The 17,358-nt window shown below is 41.8% G+C and overlaps 1 protein-coding gene across 5 annotated transcripts in view; it reads left to right on the forward strand.

Moving 5' to 3' along the window:
• Positions 1-8,811, forward strand: part of SSBP2 (single stranded DNA binding protein 2) — a 129,580-nt gene extending 120,769 nt beyond the window's left edge. For all 5 annotated transcript variants that reach the window (XM_068177580.1, XM_068177578.1, XM_068177579.1 and 2 more), the window contains 2 exons: positions 1,152-1,250; positions 3,584-8,811. In XM_068177580.1, coding sequence (XP_068033681.1) covers positions 1,152-1,250; positions 3,584-3,613 — 129 coding nt within the window. In that variant the 3' untranslated portion in view covers positions 3,614-8,811. The remainder of the gene's footprint in view (positions 1-1,151; positions 1,251-3,583) is intronic.
• The last annotated feature ends 8,547 nt before the right edge of the window (positions 8,812-17,358 follow it).

The following is a 17,358-nucleotide window of genomic DNA, read 5'->3' on the forward strand; positions in this document are numbered from 1 at the left end:
GCTGGAGAGCAGACTTAATTACCTGATGTCAATAACCTCATTAGGCTTTAGTTGTCTTTGATGCACATTGTTGCCCAGTGGCCCTGAGGATCACAGTTGTGGAAGTAGTGAATTAGACAGAAGAAAGCAGAAGGGCTAAGGCACGGCTTTTGACCCAACTCTCTGAGCTGCATTTGAGATGCAGATGCTTGCACATCATGTATGTAATTAGTTTGGTATTTATGTTTATATTGCATTCCATTTTTCTGAATTTAAAAAAAAAAAAAAAAAAAAAAAAACAAAACCCCAAAGAAAGAACTGTCATAGATGTAAGAATTTCATTATGAGGTCCATGGCTTCACTCCTCCTTTTCCCTGCCTACTCCTTTTCCATCATGAGTCTTCTGGGTAGGAGATGTAGCAGTGATGGAAAGAGGATTGCCCGTGGTCCGGGCATGGCAGGGTACTGCAAAGCAGCTTTGTAAGAGCACCTGGCTAATGGCAGTGTGTACAAAAACCATGTGTGAGCTGTTGATGCACAATAATTCCTGTGGCAATTACCTTGTTTCACCCATTCTCCTTCTGAAGTTGCAGAGATCACTGTGCACTTCTGTAAGGAAAAGAGTAACAATTAATTTTTGGAAGGCTTTAGGCTGTTACTATTTCAGTGAGCTGTGACCATGACGAGCAGCCCTCAGGCACAGGCCTGTGCAAAGGTCAGTGCAGACCTGATCCATCCTGCCTTTGAGTACATCTTTTGTCTATCTTTAAGCACATAACCATAACTCACATATGTCAGGGCTCACAGACGTGGCTGCATTCAACCACATGATTTAATGTGGTGACAGAACTTCCTCATATCCCTGCTGCAGCCTTTTATAGCTTTTCTTGACTTCAGCAGAAGCAGATGCTGGCTACAGCCTGAAAATGAGGCACAGGTAAATAATCCTTGCTTCAGGGAAGAGAACATTGCTTAACAGACTAAAATTAGTGACTGAATCATGCAGAACCCTGCTGGGGCTGATTTTTCGTCCTTGAGAGGCCCAGTGCACTGCACCGTGCACCTGAGTGCACCAGGTTCTGTGTGGAGCATGCCCTGGGTTCACCTGATGAGGCTGGAAATTAACCAAAACCTTCAGCACTGAATCTGTATTTTGTAATCTTTTTTAACAGAACTCTCCCAGTAATATGAGCATGAGCAACCAGCCTGGCACTCCCAGGGATGACAGTGAGATGGGTGGAAACTTCCTAAACCCTTTCCAGAGTGAGAGTGTAAGTATTTAATTTCCTGGGTTGTTGGACTGCAAAGGTGAACCTGTATCTGTGGCCTTTTGTTTAGAAAAAGAAAATGTACAAGTTTTGTAGTGTGCTTGTAGTGCAGCACTGTGTCTTGCATGTTTTTTAATATTTTCTGAAAGTACAGTATTGATTTGAATAAAAAATGCTGTGCAAAAGGGAGCTGAAACTGGAATAGGTGGGAGGCATAGATTTACTGCAGAGACTCTGGGCCACTGGAAGTCAATGAAAAATCAGGATTTACGCTGAAGTATGTGATGAGAGCGCCAGTAGATTCCATATTGCAAAGATGCAGCGTGCTGTTGCACCCATAAAAGGCAGAGGTTCCCACTAGTGCTCATTCTGGGGAAAAGTATGCTGCTTTTTTTTTTTTTTTTTTTTTTTTAATTATGGAATGCTCGAAGCAGCAAAATGTGGTCTAAACATTTTACAGAGCAAGACTGTGGTATTGTCATACCCATGTGCCTGAGGCTGGGTTTCTAAATCCACGTCTAAGTCCCTAAATACAAGTGTAACCTCATTACCTGTGCCAGTGGTGACCTGCTGCTCAGTCAACAGCTTCTGTTAGATCTCACCATAGTTGAGTTCTGTGGAAAATTCCTGGGAATCAGATTTTGAGGGGTTTTGTGAGGTTTTCTTTTTTAGCTAGTGAAAAGGAAGAGTTTCTGCCAGTTAGCTGTTGGTGGGCACACATTCAGGTTGTGTGGAATGTTGAAGAAAAGTGTCATACACGACCCAAAAGGAGCAATGTTTAATATTTGCCAAAATGGCAGTAAGCACAGAGACTCCATGGAACGTGGTCCCTGTTCTGGCAGCCCTTGGCTCCCGGTCTGGCACGCTGTGCTGTGCTGAGGGCAGCCAGGGTCACTGAAGCAGGGCCGTGGGAACAAGAGGACATCAGTGGTACGCTGGAGAAAATCAGTGTTCTCAGACACTGCCTGGGTTCTGGGTGCTTTTGTGCTGCCGGGAAGGGCCAGGGACTCAGATTTCTCGAGGTTTTGTTGAGATGTGTGCCTGCAAGGCAGGAGAGACACATGCCAGGCGTGTCCCTGTCTGCTCCCAGGGACTGCAGGCTCCGTAACATGGGTTGCTCTCTCATCCTGGGGAACTGCTTTGCTTTCTGATCCACGTTTTGCCAGTTGGCTGCTCAGAATAGGTGTTATCATGGAGTCCTGTCTCAGGGAGATTTGCTGTTCAGTTCACCAGGAATTTTGGTTAGGGGTAAGTAGCAATGCAGAGCAATGCAGAGCTAACAAGTTGAAAATCCTAAACAACCTGAGACCATGCTTTGATTCCTTTCCCAAAGCGATTCCCCAGATACCGTGGCTCAGCTACAGGAAATTACTTAAGCAGGTGCTCTGCTTTAAGCCTCAGAGCTGGTAGTCAGACCTGTGTAACTTACATGACAGGGAAGACCCATCTAAAATACTCTTTCTATATGCTTGGACACTTTTAAATGGCCAGCTCGGACCTCAAGACTTGGCAGGATATGTAGGGCACACGTGGTTTTGCACAGGCAATTTTATCTTTCCTTTTCCTTCTGTCAATTTTCAAAGTGCTGATCTTCTTGCATTTTAACATTTTCCTCTACCTAGAGGATGTTAGAACAAATTAAGAGTTTTTGCAGTCCACAGTTTTCCATTTAAAAGCAAATTAGATGTATAGATGTGCATTTCTTCTAGGCACTGTGGTGTCCCATTGATTGCTTTAATGAAGCACTGCTAACCTGAGCTTGGATAAAGGCTGCAGTTCAGTTTGTGTCACTACAGTCATGTGATGGATTTTTGGTTCACATAAAGGAGAATGACCGCCGGTCCCTGATCCAGCTGGCCCCCTAAAATTGCTAACACAAAATAATACAGACCAAAAGCCTAACTGAATCACAGTCATACATACCTTTGTTCCTTTCTTCCCCTAAAATAATCAAAAACTCCCCAAAATCTTGTGTGGTTCAGCTAGCCATGAATGCAGCCAGTCTCCTTCAGACTAGGCGCTGCCCAGGTAAATTCCCCAGCTGGCAGCAGTGGGCAGGAAGAGGTGTGGAAAGCCTCGGTGAGCTATTGGTTCCTCGCAGCACCCAGGTAACACCAGGACAGCCCTCAGGGGCGTTGCCTTTGTCAGCAGTGGCTGTATCGTGGCAGGAGGGAAGCACGGCAGAAGTTCTGGGGACACAAACTGAACTACAGCCCCAAGAAATTCAGGAGGGAGCTCGAGGAGCTCTGAACCCGTTGCTGCAGCCCAGATGTGGATGTAGCCACCTGGGGGTGGGGGGAAGAATGTTTGTTAAAATGTGGATTCCTCTTTTGCAGTACTCCCCTAGCATGACAATGAGTGTGTGACCCGTTGACAAGTGTCGCCATGAAGACCACAGTGAGTTGGCCCTCTCCAGAGAGCTACTGCAGAAGAAAATTATTCGTCCCAGTGTACAGTTTAACTAAAGGATCTCAGACACAATCAGACCCACCTGGGTTTTTTTTTTTTTTTTTTTGGTTTTGTTTTGTTTTCTCCTACCATCTCCCCCGTTTTGTCAAGAAAGTGGGTCCCAAACATGCTTGAGACAACTGTAAGGAGTGGCATGAGAGAAGTGCCCGAGGTGGAGCTGCCAGCGCCTGTCTGTGTGTGTACATGTGTGGGTCAGCGTGGGGTGTGTGTGTGTGACACACAAACACACACACACACAGACCCCAGGACATTGTAAAATAGAATCACATGACATCTTACCTAGAAATCAGAAGTAGGGACTTTTATTCCATTTTTTTTTCCACGTTTACATTTTAATTATTAAAATTTGCTTTCCCTCTCCCATCCTGAACTGTTTTATGTTGCATATATCACTGCTTTATAAGTTATTTTTTAAGTTGAACTCAAAGGATAAATTCTTTTGATTTTGTTAGTGTCTGCCATTATGGATAGGAATAAAATTGCTTATACGAGCTTTCATTACCTTGTGTTTGATACCAGCTACCCTGTGAATCACAAATTGTACTGTCTTAAGAAATAGAAGAAAGCTCATCTTAATTTTTGGAGAAATTTAATAACTTCCACCTAGTTTGGGGATTTTTTTTGATACTTTGCCTTTAAGAGAAAGAAAAAAAGCACTGAAGGTTATTTTTCTTCTTTAATTGAAGCCTAATATCTGCAATATCTATTTTAAATGGAAGCCTGAATTTGATACAAGCTTCTCAGTTTATATAGAGTACTATAAGGTTACTGTAAGTGAGCTCCAGTTGCTATAGAATCTAGCAATAAAGTGTCAGGGCTTCTCCTGCCCTTGGAATTGAGTTTTCTATGTAGCATGGTCTTCTGTAGGGGTGGTAGTTAGTGGAAATACAGTAGAGTCCTTATCACCAAAACATTTTCCAACAACTTACAATTCTGTTTCCCATTTTCAGTGATTCTCAAACATATATAAGCAATCCGTGCTCCTAATTATAAGCAGTATTTCCCAAGCCCATTTAGAAAATCAGGTCACCCTGCTGCTTGGGTGCGTGTTTTCTGCCATATCTGCCAGAATTAATTCCGAAAAACTTTCCAGTCAGCAGCCTTTTTTTTTTTTTGAGCCAAAATGCCACAGTAAACTTTTAATGACTACTAGCCTTGTTGTGAGGGTGTTACCTTTTGCCGTGAACAGAAGAGGAACAAAGGTCTGGGCCCTTTTACAAGGAGGACATACAGTTAGGTAGGAAAGCTGGGGCCAGAATGCAGAAAAAGGCCTAAAGGAAACGCTTCTGGAAGCATTCCCATTTCTGTTCAGGCAGAGCTCTGAAACTATGATTTTGGTACATTTACTTAGTTCCTGATGATTTTCAGCTCCCCCAAGAAAACAAATGTTTTCAGTTTGTAGTAGATACAAAGGCTGATGATCAGCAGTGCAGGCACAGAGCAGCTCAGCAGAAATTCGTGCCACAGACAAACGGCAAATTCCTCTCCTTGGACTTTAATCCAGAAAAGCCACTTGCAGAGGAGGAGCAGCTCTGGGATGTGGTATATCCATGTGCAAGGGGATTCTCTTTCATGAACTTGTGGTAAAGGAGTATCACCCGTATGTGATGGGCTTTTGATGGTAGCTGAAACGTAACAAGATGTGTAAGGAATACTACAATCTCCTAACTAATTTTTTATTTCCATATATTATATCTGTATGATATATGGAAATAAAAATATTTAACACATTACTCTCCTTTTAGGGCTTTCATTCAAGGATGAAAGTCTCAGAGGATTAAAATTATGTTGAAGTATCAAAGCTTTTGGTAGCATTACTTTTTAGTGAGAACTACTTGAGTAGATATAAACGTGACCTAGGTAGTCATGATATGGTTTTGTAGACTGTATTCTACAGACCTTCTGATTATGAAGGTCATATTCATTTGCTTCTCTTTGGAAAACACTTTGTTGCTGTCTGTAAAGATTCTGGAAGACCCTGCTATTGGCTTGAATCACAAACACAAAATCAGGTGTAATTTCTTCAGACCCTTTGCTCTTGTCACTAACACCACTGGTATGTCCCCATTACACCCACAGTCCAGGTGTCCTTGCAGCCTGTGTTTGCCACCCGTGGTAGCCTTCCAGGGGCCCCAGGGACGCTTTTCTGGGCCAGTTTCAGTCAGATGATGTCTTTGCTGATGGACTAAGTTAGATGGAGTAGTGCATCAAGTGCCAAAGCCCATTCCCAGGTCAGTGAGCTGTCGGGCACCTTGGAAGGATGGAAGTCTGGCCTTTAAACCTGTGCATGGAACTGCTGACACAGATTGGATATCAATATTAAAACACGTTATCCTCACTTTCGTACGGGAGCATAATGTCCTTTCAGCACATGATTGATTCACTGTGTCCTGCATTTCTCACACCCACGCAGCCCCACAGGCAGCAGCTGATGTCACTAGTGCTTTGTCCAAGGCTTCACCCAGGCTCCCCGCTCTGCAGGCTCCTGGAGAGGCCAGGTTCTGCAGCTGAACCACTAGAAAACAATCTTTATGTGCTAATTACTAGAACTCTAAATAACACCTTTGGATCATATTTTTCTTAATATGCACAGGACTTTTTGCTTGTTCATTTTTCTTTCCTTTGCTTACAAATCCTTGTGGGATTTTCGTGGTATCTGGAGTATCAATATGGGAAGAAAGTCTATTCCCAAGCCCTCAGTTTTTGCTTCCACTTACATTTTTTATGCTCCAGATACTAGGAGCAATGTGACTGCTGTTTGGTTCTGTCCTTGTGCAACAGCACTGTTGATAATGTCAGAACTTGTCCGGCTCTGGCAGGAATTTTATTTTAAGTGGTGCAGGGTAAATCTCACACTGGGTTTTTAGACAGATCTTGCTCTTTAGTATAGAAGTAAATAGAAGGTGATTCTGTAAATGAGTATTTCAGGCAAAGTTGAAGTAAGCCTTTTTAAAAACAGAAGTGATTCAATCTTGGAGTAGCAGAAATGGAGAGTAAGAGATCTGTTACGCTGTGAGAACTCTTGCAAGTATTCCAGCTTTGTACAAATCAGCTGAAACTGGATTCACTTGTGAACTTCACAGTGAAACCAGGGTCTTACCTGCTGCTTAAACCTGTGGAAAGGAGTGCTCAGATCCCGATGTATCTCCACATCACCCAGACTGTATTACCTAAGAACAGGGTTTGAGGCAAGAAAGAGACTGTCTGAATCACAGGTAAAGCATGCGGCCTGGCATGCATTAACAAAATACTTGGATACTTGCATGTAGAGATTACATTTTGTTCTCAACTGCCTGAGAATGAGGAAAAACTGCAGTTTGGAACTTGCACTTCCAACCCCCAGAAATTCCATTTTTTATTTGGAAGCCCTCTGGTTGCAGAGCCCTGGCCACCCAACATATCACATGTTCAGAGACAGTAACAACTTTCGGGCTTTTTCAGCCTGTTCCCCATAGTGTAGGATTAAATGTTCCATGTCCCAGGACCTCCAGCTGTTCCTTTCCCTTCCAACAGGAATACTCAATGAGAAATATGTAGGCTAATCATTTATTTTAAATAATTCCACTTAGGAAGAAGTGAATAGAAGCTTGCTTCTTTAAGGATGCATCAAAGGACAGCTTCTTGAACTGCCTAAAACCAATTGAATTTTCCTCTGTTCTGTGGCAATACTGCATGTGCAAATGATTTGGAATTAGATTTAATGAGGGACCAGCTGTTACAATATTTAGTGTTGCTCACTTTATTCAAAATTACTTTTCAGCTGATGCATGTCACACAGGGTCCTATTTCTGTATAAGTTAATAATTAAGTGTTTTCCCCTGTTCCTATTCAGCTCTGATCCACTGTTGTAATTGTCATAGCTAAGAATGGACTGGATTCTTCAGTGCTTGACCCTACACATTTGCATTTCAAGAATGTAAAATATACCTTAATGATGTAAAAAGTACAGGTGAATTTATTTTTCTTAAATTCACCATAAGTAGTGATATAACTGTGGTGATGTCACAGACACACTTTGGTTTGCTGCGGCCTTAAGGATGGGAATCCTGACAAAGCACATCTTTCAAATAAACCCCTATAAACTACTTCAACACTCTAATCTCACATTGAGGATCCAATTCGTGATTTAGTGGTTCAAAACAACTCTAGAAATTCAGAAATAAATTAGTTAGGTTTAAATTTTGCTGTATGCAGCTCTCTCTACTTTTCAGATATTGGCACAGTTCTGTAAACTGCTGCTTGTGCCAGTTCTGCTGAAACTTTGATGAAACCATTCACAAAAGGTAATTTTTTGGGTAGGATCTCACCCTAGTCTGGGTCAAATATATAACTTACCTGTGGTGTAACATTATTTGGCAGATGTAAAAACTGAGTACACAGAGAAAAATACAGAGGGTCTGTTGAAATTACCAAAATGATGTTTCAACCTGAAAAATGAGAAAAGAAAGTTTAAAATACTGCTTAAAGTGCACTCCTGTATAGTGTCTACATATTGGAAACAAATTACAGTACCAAATCTAGAAAAAATAACTGGATCATCTACTCAGCACGTGAAGATTCTGATCCTGCCAACAGCTTCACCTTGTTTTCAAATTGAGCCTGCACACAGTTCATTTTAAACAGATCTAAGAGCAGGTAGTGTCCTTCAGGAAATTAAAGAAGTAGGACTGTAATGATCTAAACCCATGCTTGAACATGGACAGTCTAGAGCTCAAATTAAGTCTTTCCTAAGCAGACATCATTTTACAGACTTTACCAGTGCAGAGGCATGTTTATGTATCAATAGTACTGACATGCAGAGCAGATTTGGCTTTCTTCTGTTTCTTACGTTATTAGAGCTTTGTTCACTATTACATTAACTATTTCTGTGAATTTGTTCTTTCATCTTGTTTTCAGTTGTGCAGCCATAGTTTCCCTCAACACAGCCAACAGCTTTGCAGTTTTAGTCCAAACTTCTGTTTGGTTGCTGTTCTTCATTTAAGCTAAAAATGTGTAAGAAAGCCTCTCATGTAATAGGAAAACTTGCCATAAAAATGTATAAAGGTTTTCTTGGGTACATGTTTTCAAATTTAATAAATGCAGTTTTCGGTTATAATTTGAAATGGTCACTTTCTAGCCACTATTTCAGTTTTGTGTGCAAAAGAAATGGAGAGAGAAAAAGAAAATCACCTTTTTTTTTCTTTACTTTACTTCAGCATTGTAAATATTTGCTGAAAGACATGGTTTTGGGGAAGTCAGATCAAAAAGAGATTTGCTGCCTAGTTGCTATAAACAACACAGCTGTACTTCATGCTGAAACCTCCTTCCACATCCCCTAAAAGTGTACTGCTTGACATCTGAATAGTGTGACCTTGTGCAAAGCCTAATTCACCAGCAGTGGTTTAATTTGCCTGGCCAGTGTTTTCAGTGTGTCATGTGGATGATTCAGGGTTCTGTGGTCTCAGAAGAGCAGGCTTGTTCCCAGGGTCAGGTGGCTCAGGACGGGGCAATTATCCACCAGAAACAAGGTGTTCGTTCGCTACCTCGCTGTTCTCTTGAGAACTTGCACAACTCTTCTTGCCGTTAGGTTCTGGGGATCCTTTCAAGATTTTACAATGCTGAGACAAGAGGCTGGATTTTGCTAAGAGAAAATTCTGGCAGTTTTAGCATCAGTTTTCATAGGGAAACAGCACAAAACATGGGGATTTTGAAAGGTGATGTGTTCACAATAGCCTGGGTGAACTAGGAAATAGACTGTACATTCTAGGAGTTTGGGCTATTGCAGAGATACTGAAATCATCAGTAATTGCCTTTGATGGGAAAAAGTATTGTTGTGGAACAGCTGCTCTGATCCCTGAGAAGTCAAATTGTCCACTGGATGAACTGGCTACTCTAGGCTTCACTTCTGTTGTTTTAATCTTCATGTTTTACCCTCTCTCGCTTGGACTTCCCCAGTAAATGTACTGTGCCAGATCTTTGCACGAAAATAAGAACATTTTGCCCAACAAACATGCAGGAAGTTGTTCATAACTGTAACTAGAGCCCTGCTGTAGAGAGTTTATTTCATTAGAGAGAAATTGAGTGTAACACCAGATAAGGAGTGGCAGTGCAGCATCCTGAGAGCTCTCACTGCTCGAGATCAGGACAGTTAGCATCCCACATACTCACAAATTAGACAAGATGGTTCCTAACAATGGTAGAAAATAGCTTGAAAGACAGGCTCGTTTTTGTCTTGCAGATTGGATGAAAATAAAATCCCAAAGACAGGATATATTTTATTAAGGAAGAAATTTACTAAAGCTCTCTGTAGCAGAGGCACAGAGCACATCCAGTGGTTTAGTGGGAAAGCAAAGTAGTGTTACTAAATTGTTGTCAATAAACATAACATCCAAAAGCAGGTATAAGCTATTTTCAACTTCATTTTTCTAGTCTTTTTTATTTTTTTCTGATTATGTTGTAGTTTTGATTTGATTTGCATTTACATTAATGGGTTAGGAAGAGAACACAAGTTCCTAAAGTAGGCCTGGAATTAATTAGGGCTAGAATTAGAGACACAGAAGAGTGGTGTGAGTAAAGCTGGAGTTTTCTGTCAGTTATAAATCAAGTGAATTTTTATATTACTATTTTTCCAGGACAAAAAGCATCCATACAATAAACTTTGGCTCTGTCATGGCTGTTTGAGAAGCGTGAATCCAATTGCTGTGTGTGCTTGGACACCAGTTTTGAGGGGTTTTTTTGCTGGTTTTTTTTTTTTTTTTTTTTTTGCAAGTATCCCCTTGGAGTGCATCTGCTTTGTGCATGTTTGGCTAAAACTACTAAAACAAACCACTTTTGTTTTTACGGATTGCTGTACACATATCTGGATCTGGTGGGAAGAGGAGGACTTGTTAGCTGGTGGGTTAGCATATTTATGTGAATTACTTACAGCATTGGTAAACTACTGTCAACTTTGTTCACATTGCACAAGATACTCTGTGTTGTCTATTGCTGGTGTTATAACCTCGGTGATCCATGCATATCCTGTAAATTTCTGTAGGTTTTGTGTAAGAAATCTTGCCACCAGTGCTTGCTACTGTAAATTCTTGTTTTGGAGCAAGAGGTGGCATTTGACTGTACAGCCATGTGTATTATATACTGCAACAGTCCTTGTTCTGTCCTCTGAACTCGCTGTCCACATAGAGTTTAAGCTCTGTTAAGCACGCTTAGTGGTTTCAGAATTTATTTCAAACAGCAGATCTATAAGCCATTTACAGAAATATTAAATGTAATGTAAGAGAATTCAACCCAGTTCATATCCTTTCCTGAGAGCTCGGGGTTGGATTGGAGCAGGCAGCTGCAGGTTTTGTGGTGTCCCAGGTGCCGGCGAGGTGCCACACCTGTGCAGTGCCCCCTGGCAAAGGGGTGCCCCAGGCACAGCACCTGGGCAGGCTGCTGCCTTACAAAGACGTGTGAGCTGGTGTCTTTTTTATTCCCCACAAACTGCAGCAGTGCCAAGACAGAAGTCCATCTCTAGGGGCATACCCGAGGCACGGAGCTGCCTCTGCATTGTGCCCTCATCTCCACCCACCGCAGGCTTTACCTGAGGTGGTGTTTTAAGGAGATTTGAACTCTCTGCCTGGTTACCGAGAGAGAAAAATAACCTGAATTCTGGGACTCTGCATTCTTTTTTACAGTATTTTATGATACACAACAAAGGCCTGCAAATGTCTGTGTGTTCTTTGCTGGTTTCTGACATCAGAGTTTCAAGTCCTGTCTAGTCTGAAAGGCAATGATGGGAAAAGTGAAGAAGCTTGGAAAGTTGAAGGGGATTCTTACTTGGATTACTTTAAATTCTGTGTTTCTATTGATAGTTTAATTAAATGAGTAGGCTAATCTTTAGAATCAAGGCAGTCTTAATGACTTTGCACCTTCATCCTTTCATGTAAGACTGAGAACTTGCAATAAGTGTTCCTCATGCTTACAGTCTGATTTGTAGATAAATTCCCTGTATTTCTAAGATAAAAAAAAATATTTCTACAGTTACTTCAGCCCTTTACAGAGAACAACAGGGCAATCCCTGTCCCATAATCCCAAGTATTTGTAGGTGTATTTTAGACAAAGAATGACTTTCAACATCGTAAATGAAACTAATGTTCAATGTTCCAGTCTCTGGAAGTAAAGGAAACCTCAGTAATTTTGCAAACCAGCAAGAATGAAACTTGTCTATATAAATACTAATGTAGAAAGTGCATGCAAAACTTGATACTGCCTCTGACCTTAATCGTTACTATTGATACTATTGGGGATCTCACAAATGTGTGTTTCAGAACGCTGTATTTCTCCTCAGTGTGTGCTTCATCCTCATTACCGACAGCTCCTGCAAAGAGCCAGCCCATGCCGTAGCCAAGGCGTGGGGATGCAGAACTCCCACAGCACCATGGATACGTGGACATGTGTGCGTGTTGTGTTAGGATGAGTAACCACTCCGGCTGCAAACCCCTCCAGACCTTGTGTGTAACTCTCCAGGGCAGCCTCTGGGGTATGTGGGAGGGCTGCAGTCCCTGTGCACCAGAGCTGCCTGGCAGAGCTCCCACCCCAGGTGGCTCCGGGTCTTGCTCTGGGGGATCGTCATGAACTCAAGCCTCACTGTGTAACGTGTGATGTGCTCCTTGCCAGACTGTGAGCTCCCAGGGCACGGGTGGTGTGGGACACTGACCCGAAGCGTGTCTGGCTGGGAGCCTCAGACAGGGCTGTGACAGACTGGATTGTCATGGTGATACTGTGCCACCACATCAGACTTGTTTCCGCTCCATGCTGTGGCCCGATTCATCCTGCCCTAATTTCAGCTGGCTGAAAATTACCAGCCTGGGTCTTGCGTGTAAGTCAGAGGAGGGACACGAGTGGAGATGCCTCTGGAAGATTGCATTATGGCTTCATCTGCCCTCGCCACTGATGAACGGCTGGAATTAGGTGGGATGAATCCAAGTGTGTACAATTGGCTTCTCACACCTCTACACAAAAGTGTATTTATTTGAGCTTGGAATGGGCAAGAATAATGCAGCTCCTTTGAACCTGAATCCGAGTGTCTTGCAGATGACTTTCTGAATTCAATCTCAAGCATGAGATTTATGCCCTGTAGTGCTATTTTCTTTATTTTTGCTTCAATTTTAATTAACAGCTGTAGCTTCAACTTGCAAATTGTTGGAGCATTTGTAGAAGGATTACCCCTGCCTAGGAATCCTCATCTTTATTTGTTAGAGAGGGCTTCCTTGTTACCTGCACTGATTTTCTTTGGAAGCAACACAGGGAGAAACCATTGCATAGATCAGTCAACACCAGCAATAGCATATGCAGCTTTTAAATTCAGCTGTGAGCTTGTAACTTAAGGTATTAATGTTCATACTTTTTAGGTGTGGCTAAAGATTGCTTTCGTGAGAGCTTTAAGGAATAAATCTAGAAGGTCCTGGTTGAGGATTGTGAGAATACATGTAGCAATGGCAGTTTATGGTAGGTTTTTTGGGGGAAATGTGCGATAAACGTGTTGGGGTTTGGTGTGCTGGTTTGGAGATGAGGGAATATCCCATGTCAGATAGAGCAGATCTGCAGGCAGCGTTACTGTGGGTTAGCAGAGCCTGCTTCCAGCAGGTTCCTCCTCTGGTTCCCCTTGACAGCTTCCCCATTACCTGCCGGTACGGAATCCTGACAGCAGTTGTGCCAGTTGTTGTGACGAGCTGAGGAGCAGCTCAGGGTTAAAACTGAAGTGTTGTAGCTGCACCTTTCACCTTCCTCAAGTGTCCACGTTCTCAGAGCTGGGCTGGGACAGCAGTCGCCTCCACAGCTGCCCTGTAATTTTATCACACAAAAGTGGAGGTCACTTTTTATGAGTTTAACAGGAGCAGTATTGATCCATTCACTTTATTTCCTAAGTTGTGAGTCATTTGCTGTTGGAAATGATACAGATCTTGTGTAGCTGTGAATAGAAAAATTGAGATTTGTTTCTTATGATGAGCTGGTACAATTCCTGCTCTGCTGTTCAATATTTTTGAGTGCTGAAGTTAACCAAAATGCTGCTTTCATGGATTATCTCAGCCTCAGCTCTGCATGAAAATGGGCATGAAATTCCAGTTGCTGTTCCTGGTTTCTCTGTGAATTCTGAGCCAAAGGTAAAGCAGTGGGAAGTATTGTTGTGGCGGCCACTCACTGACAGCTTTTCAGATGCATAAAGCCATTCTGTCTGTCATCTGACAGTGTTCCAGTTTTCTCACTGGGTCACCATGTTGTCAGCCGGTGGAGGAAAGCTGGATGAGCTCACCACCCGGGAAGAGTAGAAATGTAGCAAGTAATGAGCTATGTTCTCCAACAGTCCTTTATTTGTAGAGCTTCACTTTCAATTAACATTTGTACCTTCAGTTATTATTGTACCATTCACTATCTTGAGGTGGTATGAGCAGAAATTAATGAATATATATATTTTACCAGAAATATAGGCTTGTATTGTGCCTTTGTAATTCTCTTCAGCTTCAGTATGTATACGCTACGAGCAGATGAACTTCCTCCCTCTTTTGGGGTGTTCTTTACTACAACAGTAGCTGATGGCTTCATCAGTATTGGCTCTTTTGGTCTTCTGGGGCTATCATTTCTGTTTTTCTGAGTGAAAAGGCCATAGTGCCCTCAGCAGACGTAAGCACAATGACATAACACTGCAGTGCATGCTGTCTCTTAGCTTCTCTCTACATCTGCTTGCATGTTGGAAGATCTGAAGAGCTGCTGTGTAAATTGCTACATTATTTACCCAATACAGGTGGTTTTCCGCATCCCTTTTTTGCTCAAAACTCCCATTAACTCAGAAGTTAGTGATGGCTCAAAGTGGGGTTTTGGAAGCACAAAGGATGCAGGAAGCAACTCTTCAGTAGTTTACAGGCTGCTATAAATGTCTTTTCAGCAACGAAATGTAGCATTTTAGCAGTAATTTCCTAGTGAAAACACTGAGCGTGCTTATCACTTAAGATTTTAAGGAAAAAAGTGTCAGACTGTGTAATTGTATCTCATATAATTTTGACACTTAACCAGTTTTATCTATGTGTTCATGCTATACCAACCAACACAGACCTGAAAGGTGACAGCCATGTTTTTGTTACACAAGAAGTCACAGTTTTCCAGAGGTTCTGTTTTGATTTTTTGTTTCTTTACCACATTTTCACTGCAGAGGTATTTTTCTATATAGTTACCTGAGGCTTCCTTTCACCAACCAAAAGAGTCTGTAGCCCTCTGCACTGTGAAAGGCAAAGCCCTTGGAGACACATGGGCTTTGCACTTGCCCAGCAAATTAGCAGAAATTTCACCCAAGCCATAAAAGCCTCTTATGTTAATCTCTGTTTATGTAATTAAAGCAATTAGGGATAGGAGCTTCAGGAATAATGAGGTCTCTCTATCCTCCATTTACACTCTCTGTGCTTCATAGGGATTTAAGGGTTCTTTTTTCAAGGCTCAGCTGTGTCTCTTCAAACCAGTGCAGCCTAAGCATCGTGTGAGATGCGGTTTACGGAGATAGCATTGGAGCGTGAAAGATTTACTTCTGGTAGCAAGGAAAAACTTGTGTCCCTGTGGACATGGACACTTGCAAACAAGTCTGATACCGAGAATTAAAACAAATGCGTTCACGATGGTACCAGTACATCAGACTCTGTTCTACAGTGGGGTTTTTAGCTTTTGTCATTTGTATTTTATTTTGTGAAAAAAGGAGTTGGGGGGATCTCAGATCACATGGGGAATATTAGAAGTATATCACTCAACAATCATTTTATAAAGTCTAACTTCAAAATGCACTATGATTTATTACAAAAAGTATATTTTCTTCTGTTTTTCGACATGGTGGTTCCATTTTGTGATAAGTTAAACTCAGCAGTTAATTTGTTGCACTGCCTGGCTGCATGAATTCATCCAGTGTACATACGTACCTGTGCAGCATTACTTTTGGGGTTTGTATTTGAATTTGCAGTATTGATTATTATTTTTGTATTTTACTTTGCCTCTGTTATTGGAATTGTAGTAAACATAATTTATACATATGATTTTACAACTGTTTTGCAACTGAAAAGTCTCCTTTAAATTGTAAAGTTTTATTGATGGATACTCATTAAAATGGTATAAGAATTATATTAACAATTGTTTTGTGTTTTGATGCTCTCTGTATATAAATATATGTCTATTTATCTGTTTAATGGTGCTTGTGTCTTGCAATTTTGGATACATTTTAGAATAAAGTTTCATTTTACAAGAAGAAGTTGTATTTTCACAAGCTGTGTCCCAAAAAACCCTCGCAACCAAACACCTTTTTTCCATAAATAACTAAGATTATGAAAGAAGCATAGAGAAAACATTTATAACTTCAGGCAGTAACACATTTGTTTCTGGAACATAGAAGTATGCTGTCTACAGAAATGCACAGCTCTATACTGCAGCTGATTTACTGCAGTAGCTGACATCTGTAATTAGAACGTTTCCAAAACGATGCATTTTGGAACACTTCTTGCTAGCTCTAATGGCTTTACTTCACAGATTTATTCACATCTGAGACTGAGCTTGTCGTTTATTAACTGGAAAAGATGCACAAAGGCGGCCTTAGGTCCAGTACCTCGGTGATGCCACAGATGCTGCTGTAGCTGTGCCACAGAAAATACTTTTCAAGTGGGAGACACTAATAATTTACCAACACCAAACCCACCACACTCTTTAGTACATTAGACAGGAAATCTCAAAATCAGTAGAATCTGAAATTAACAAAGCAAAACCACTACACAAAATTAATGTTTCTACCTGGTTTCAAACTGAAACCACCACACTGGGGCCAGCAGCTTAAATTTCTGTTTTTCAGCAACGAGAGGAGAACAGTACTGACTTGGCAGGAATTACCTGAGCACCAAAAGCTGTAAAACACTGTTTTAGTCCAAGGGAGAGTGTGTAAGAAACTACAGGAGTCAGCCTCACTAGTTCCTTTGCAGTCCATTACGCTCCTTTAGCTTCTGTCTCTGTAGTTGGAGGGCAGAGGAGACGCAGCTTGTGAAAGCAGAGAATCATTTGGGAGAGCTCGTTTTAGAGTGTGAGTTCCCTGGCTGCACTGCCCCGGTGCGTCTGCCATGGGCACTGCTTATTCGTGTCCCCGTTCCCCAAAGGACACCCCCTGAATTAATCCTTCCCTGAAGGCCAAGAGCTACGTGCACATCAGAGGTGCGATTTTGAAACAGCACCCCAAGCACACACTCCCCACAACACTGCAGGTTTTTCACGTGAGCGGATTTCGATTTTCCTTTGCCTCCCTGTGACTCCAGCAGCTTTGTAGCCCCTCATGTCACAGCAAACAGGAGATCTGTACCAGGCCAGGCACCTGATCACTGGGACTGTGTTCAACAGAACAACAAGCAGCATTATCCTAGAGAATGCCTGGGCGTGACAAGGTAAACCTGAAAACAAATGTGCACATTACTGGCCTAGGCAGGCAAAATGTAAGGTAAGGGGTTTTTAATAGGAAAATGTTCAGTTCTGTTTACAGACCTTTTCTTCTAGCATCTAGGATCCACAGTGTGAGAAAGTGATAATTTGAGGTTTTGCCATCTGGATTGAGCAGTTGAGGGAGGAGAAAACACTGGGTGCAAGCAAACCTTTTGCAGACCCTCTTCAGACAGCA

Source organism: Anomalospiza imberbis, chromosome Z, assembly GCF_031753505.1.
Source record: "Anomalospiza imberbis isolate Cuckoo-Finch-1a 21T00152 chromosome Z, ASM3175350v1, whole genome shotgun sequence".
NCBI classification, from domain to species: domain Eukaryota; kingdom Metazoa; phylum Chordata; class Aves; order Passeriformes; family Viduidae; genus Anomalospiza; species Anomalospiza imberbis.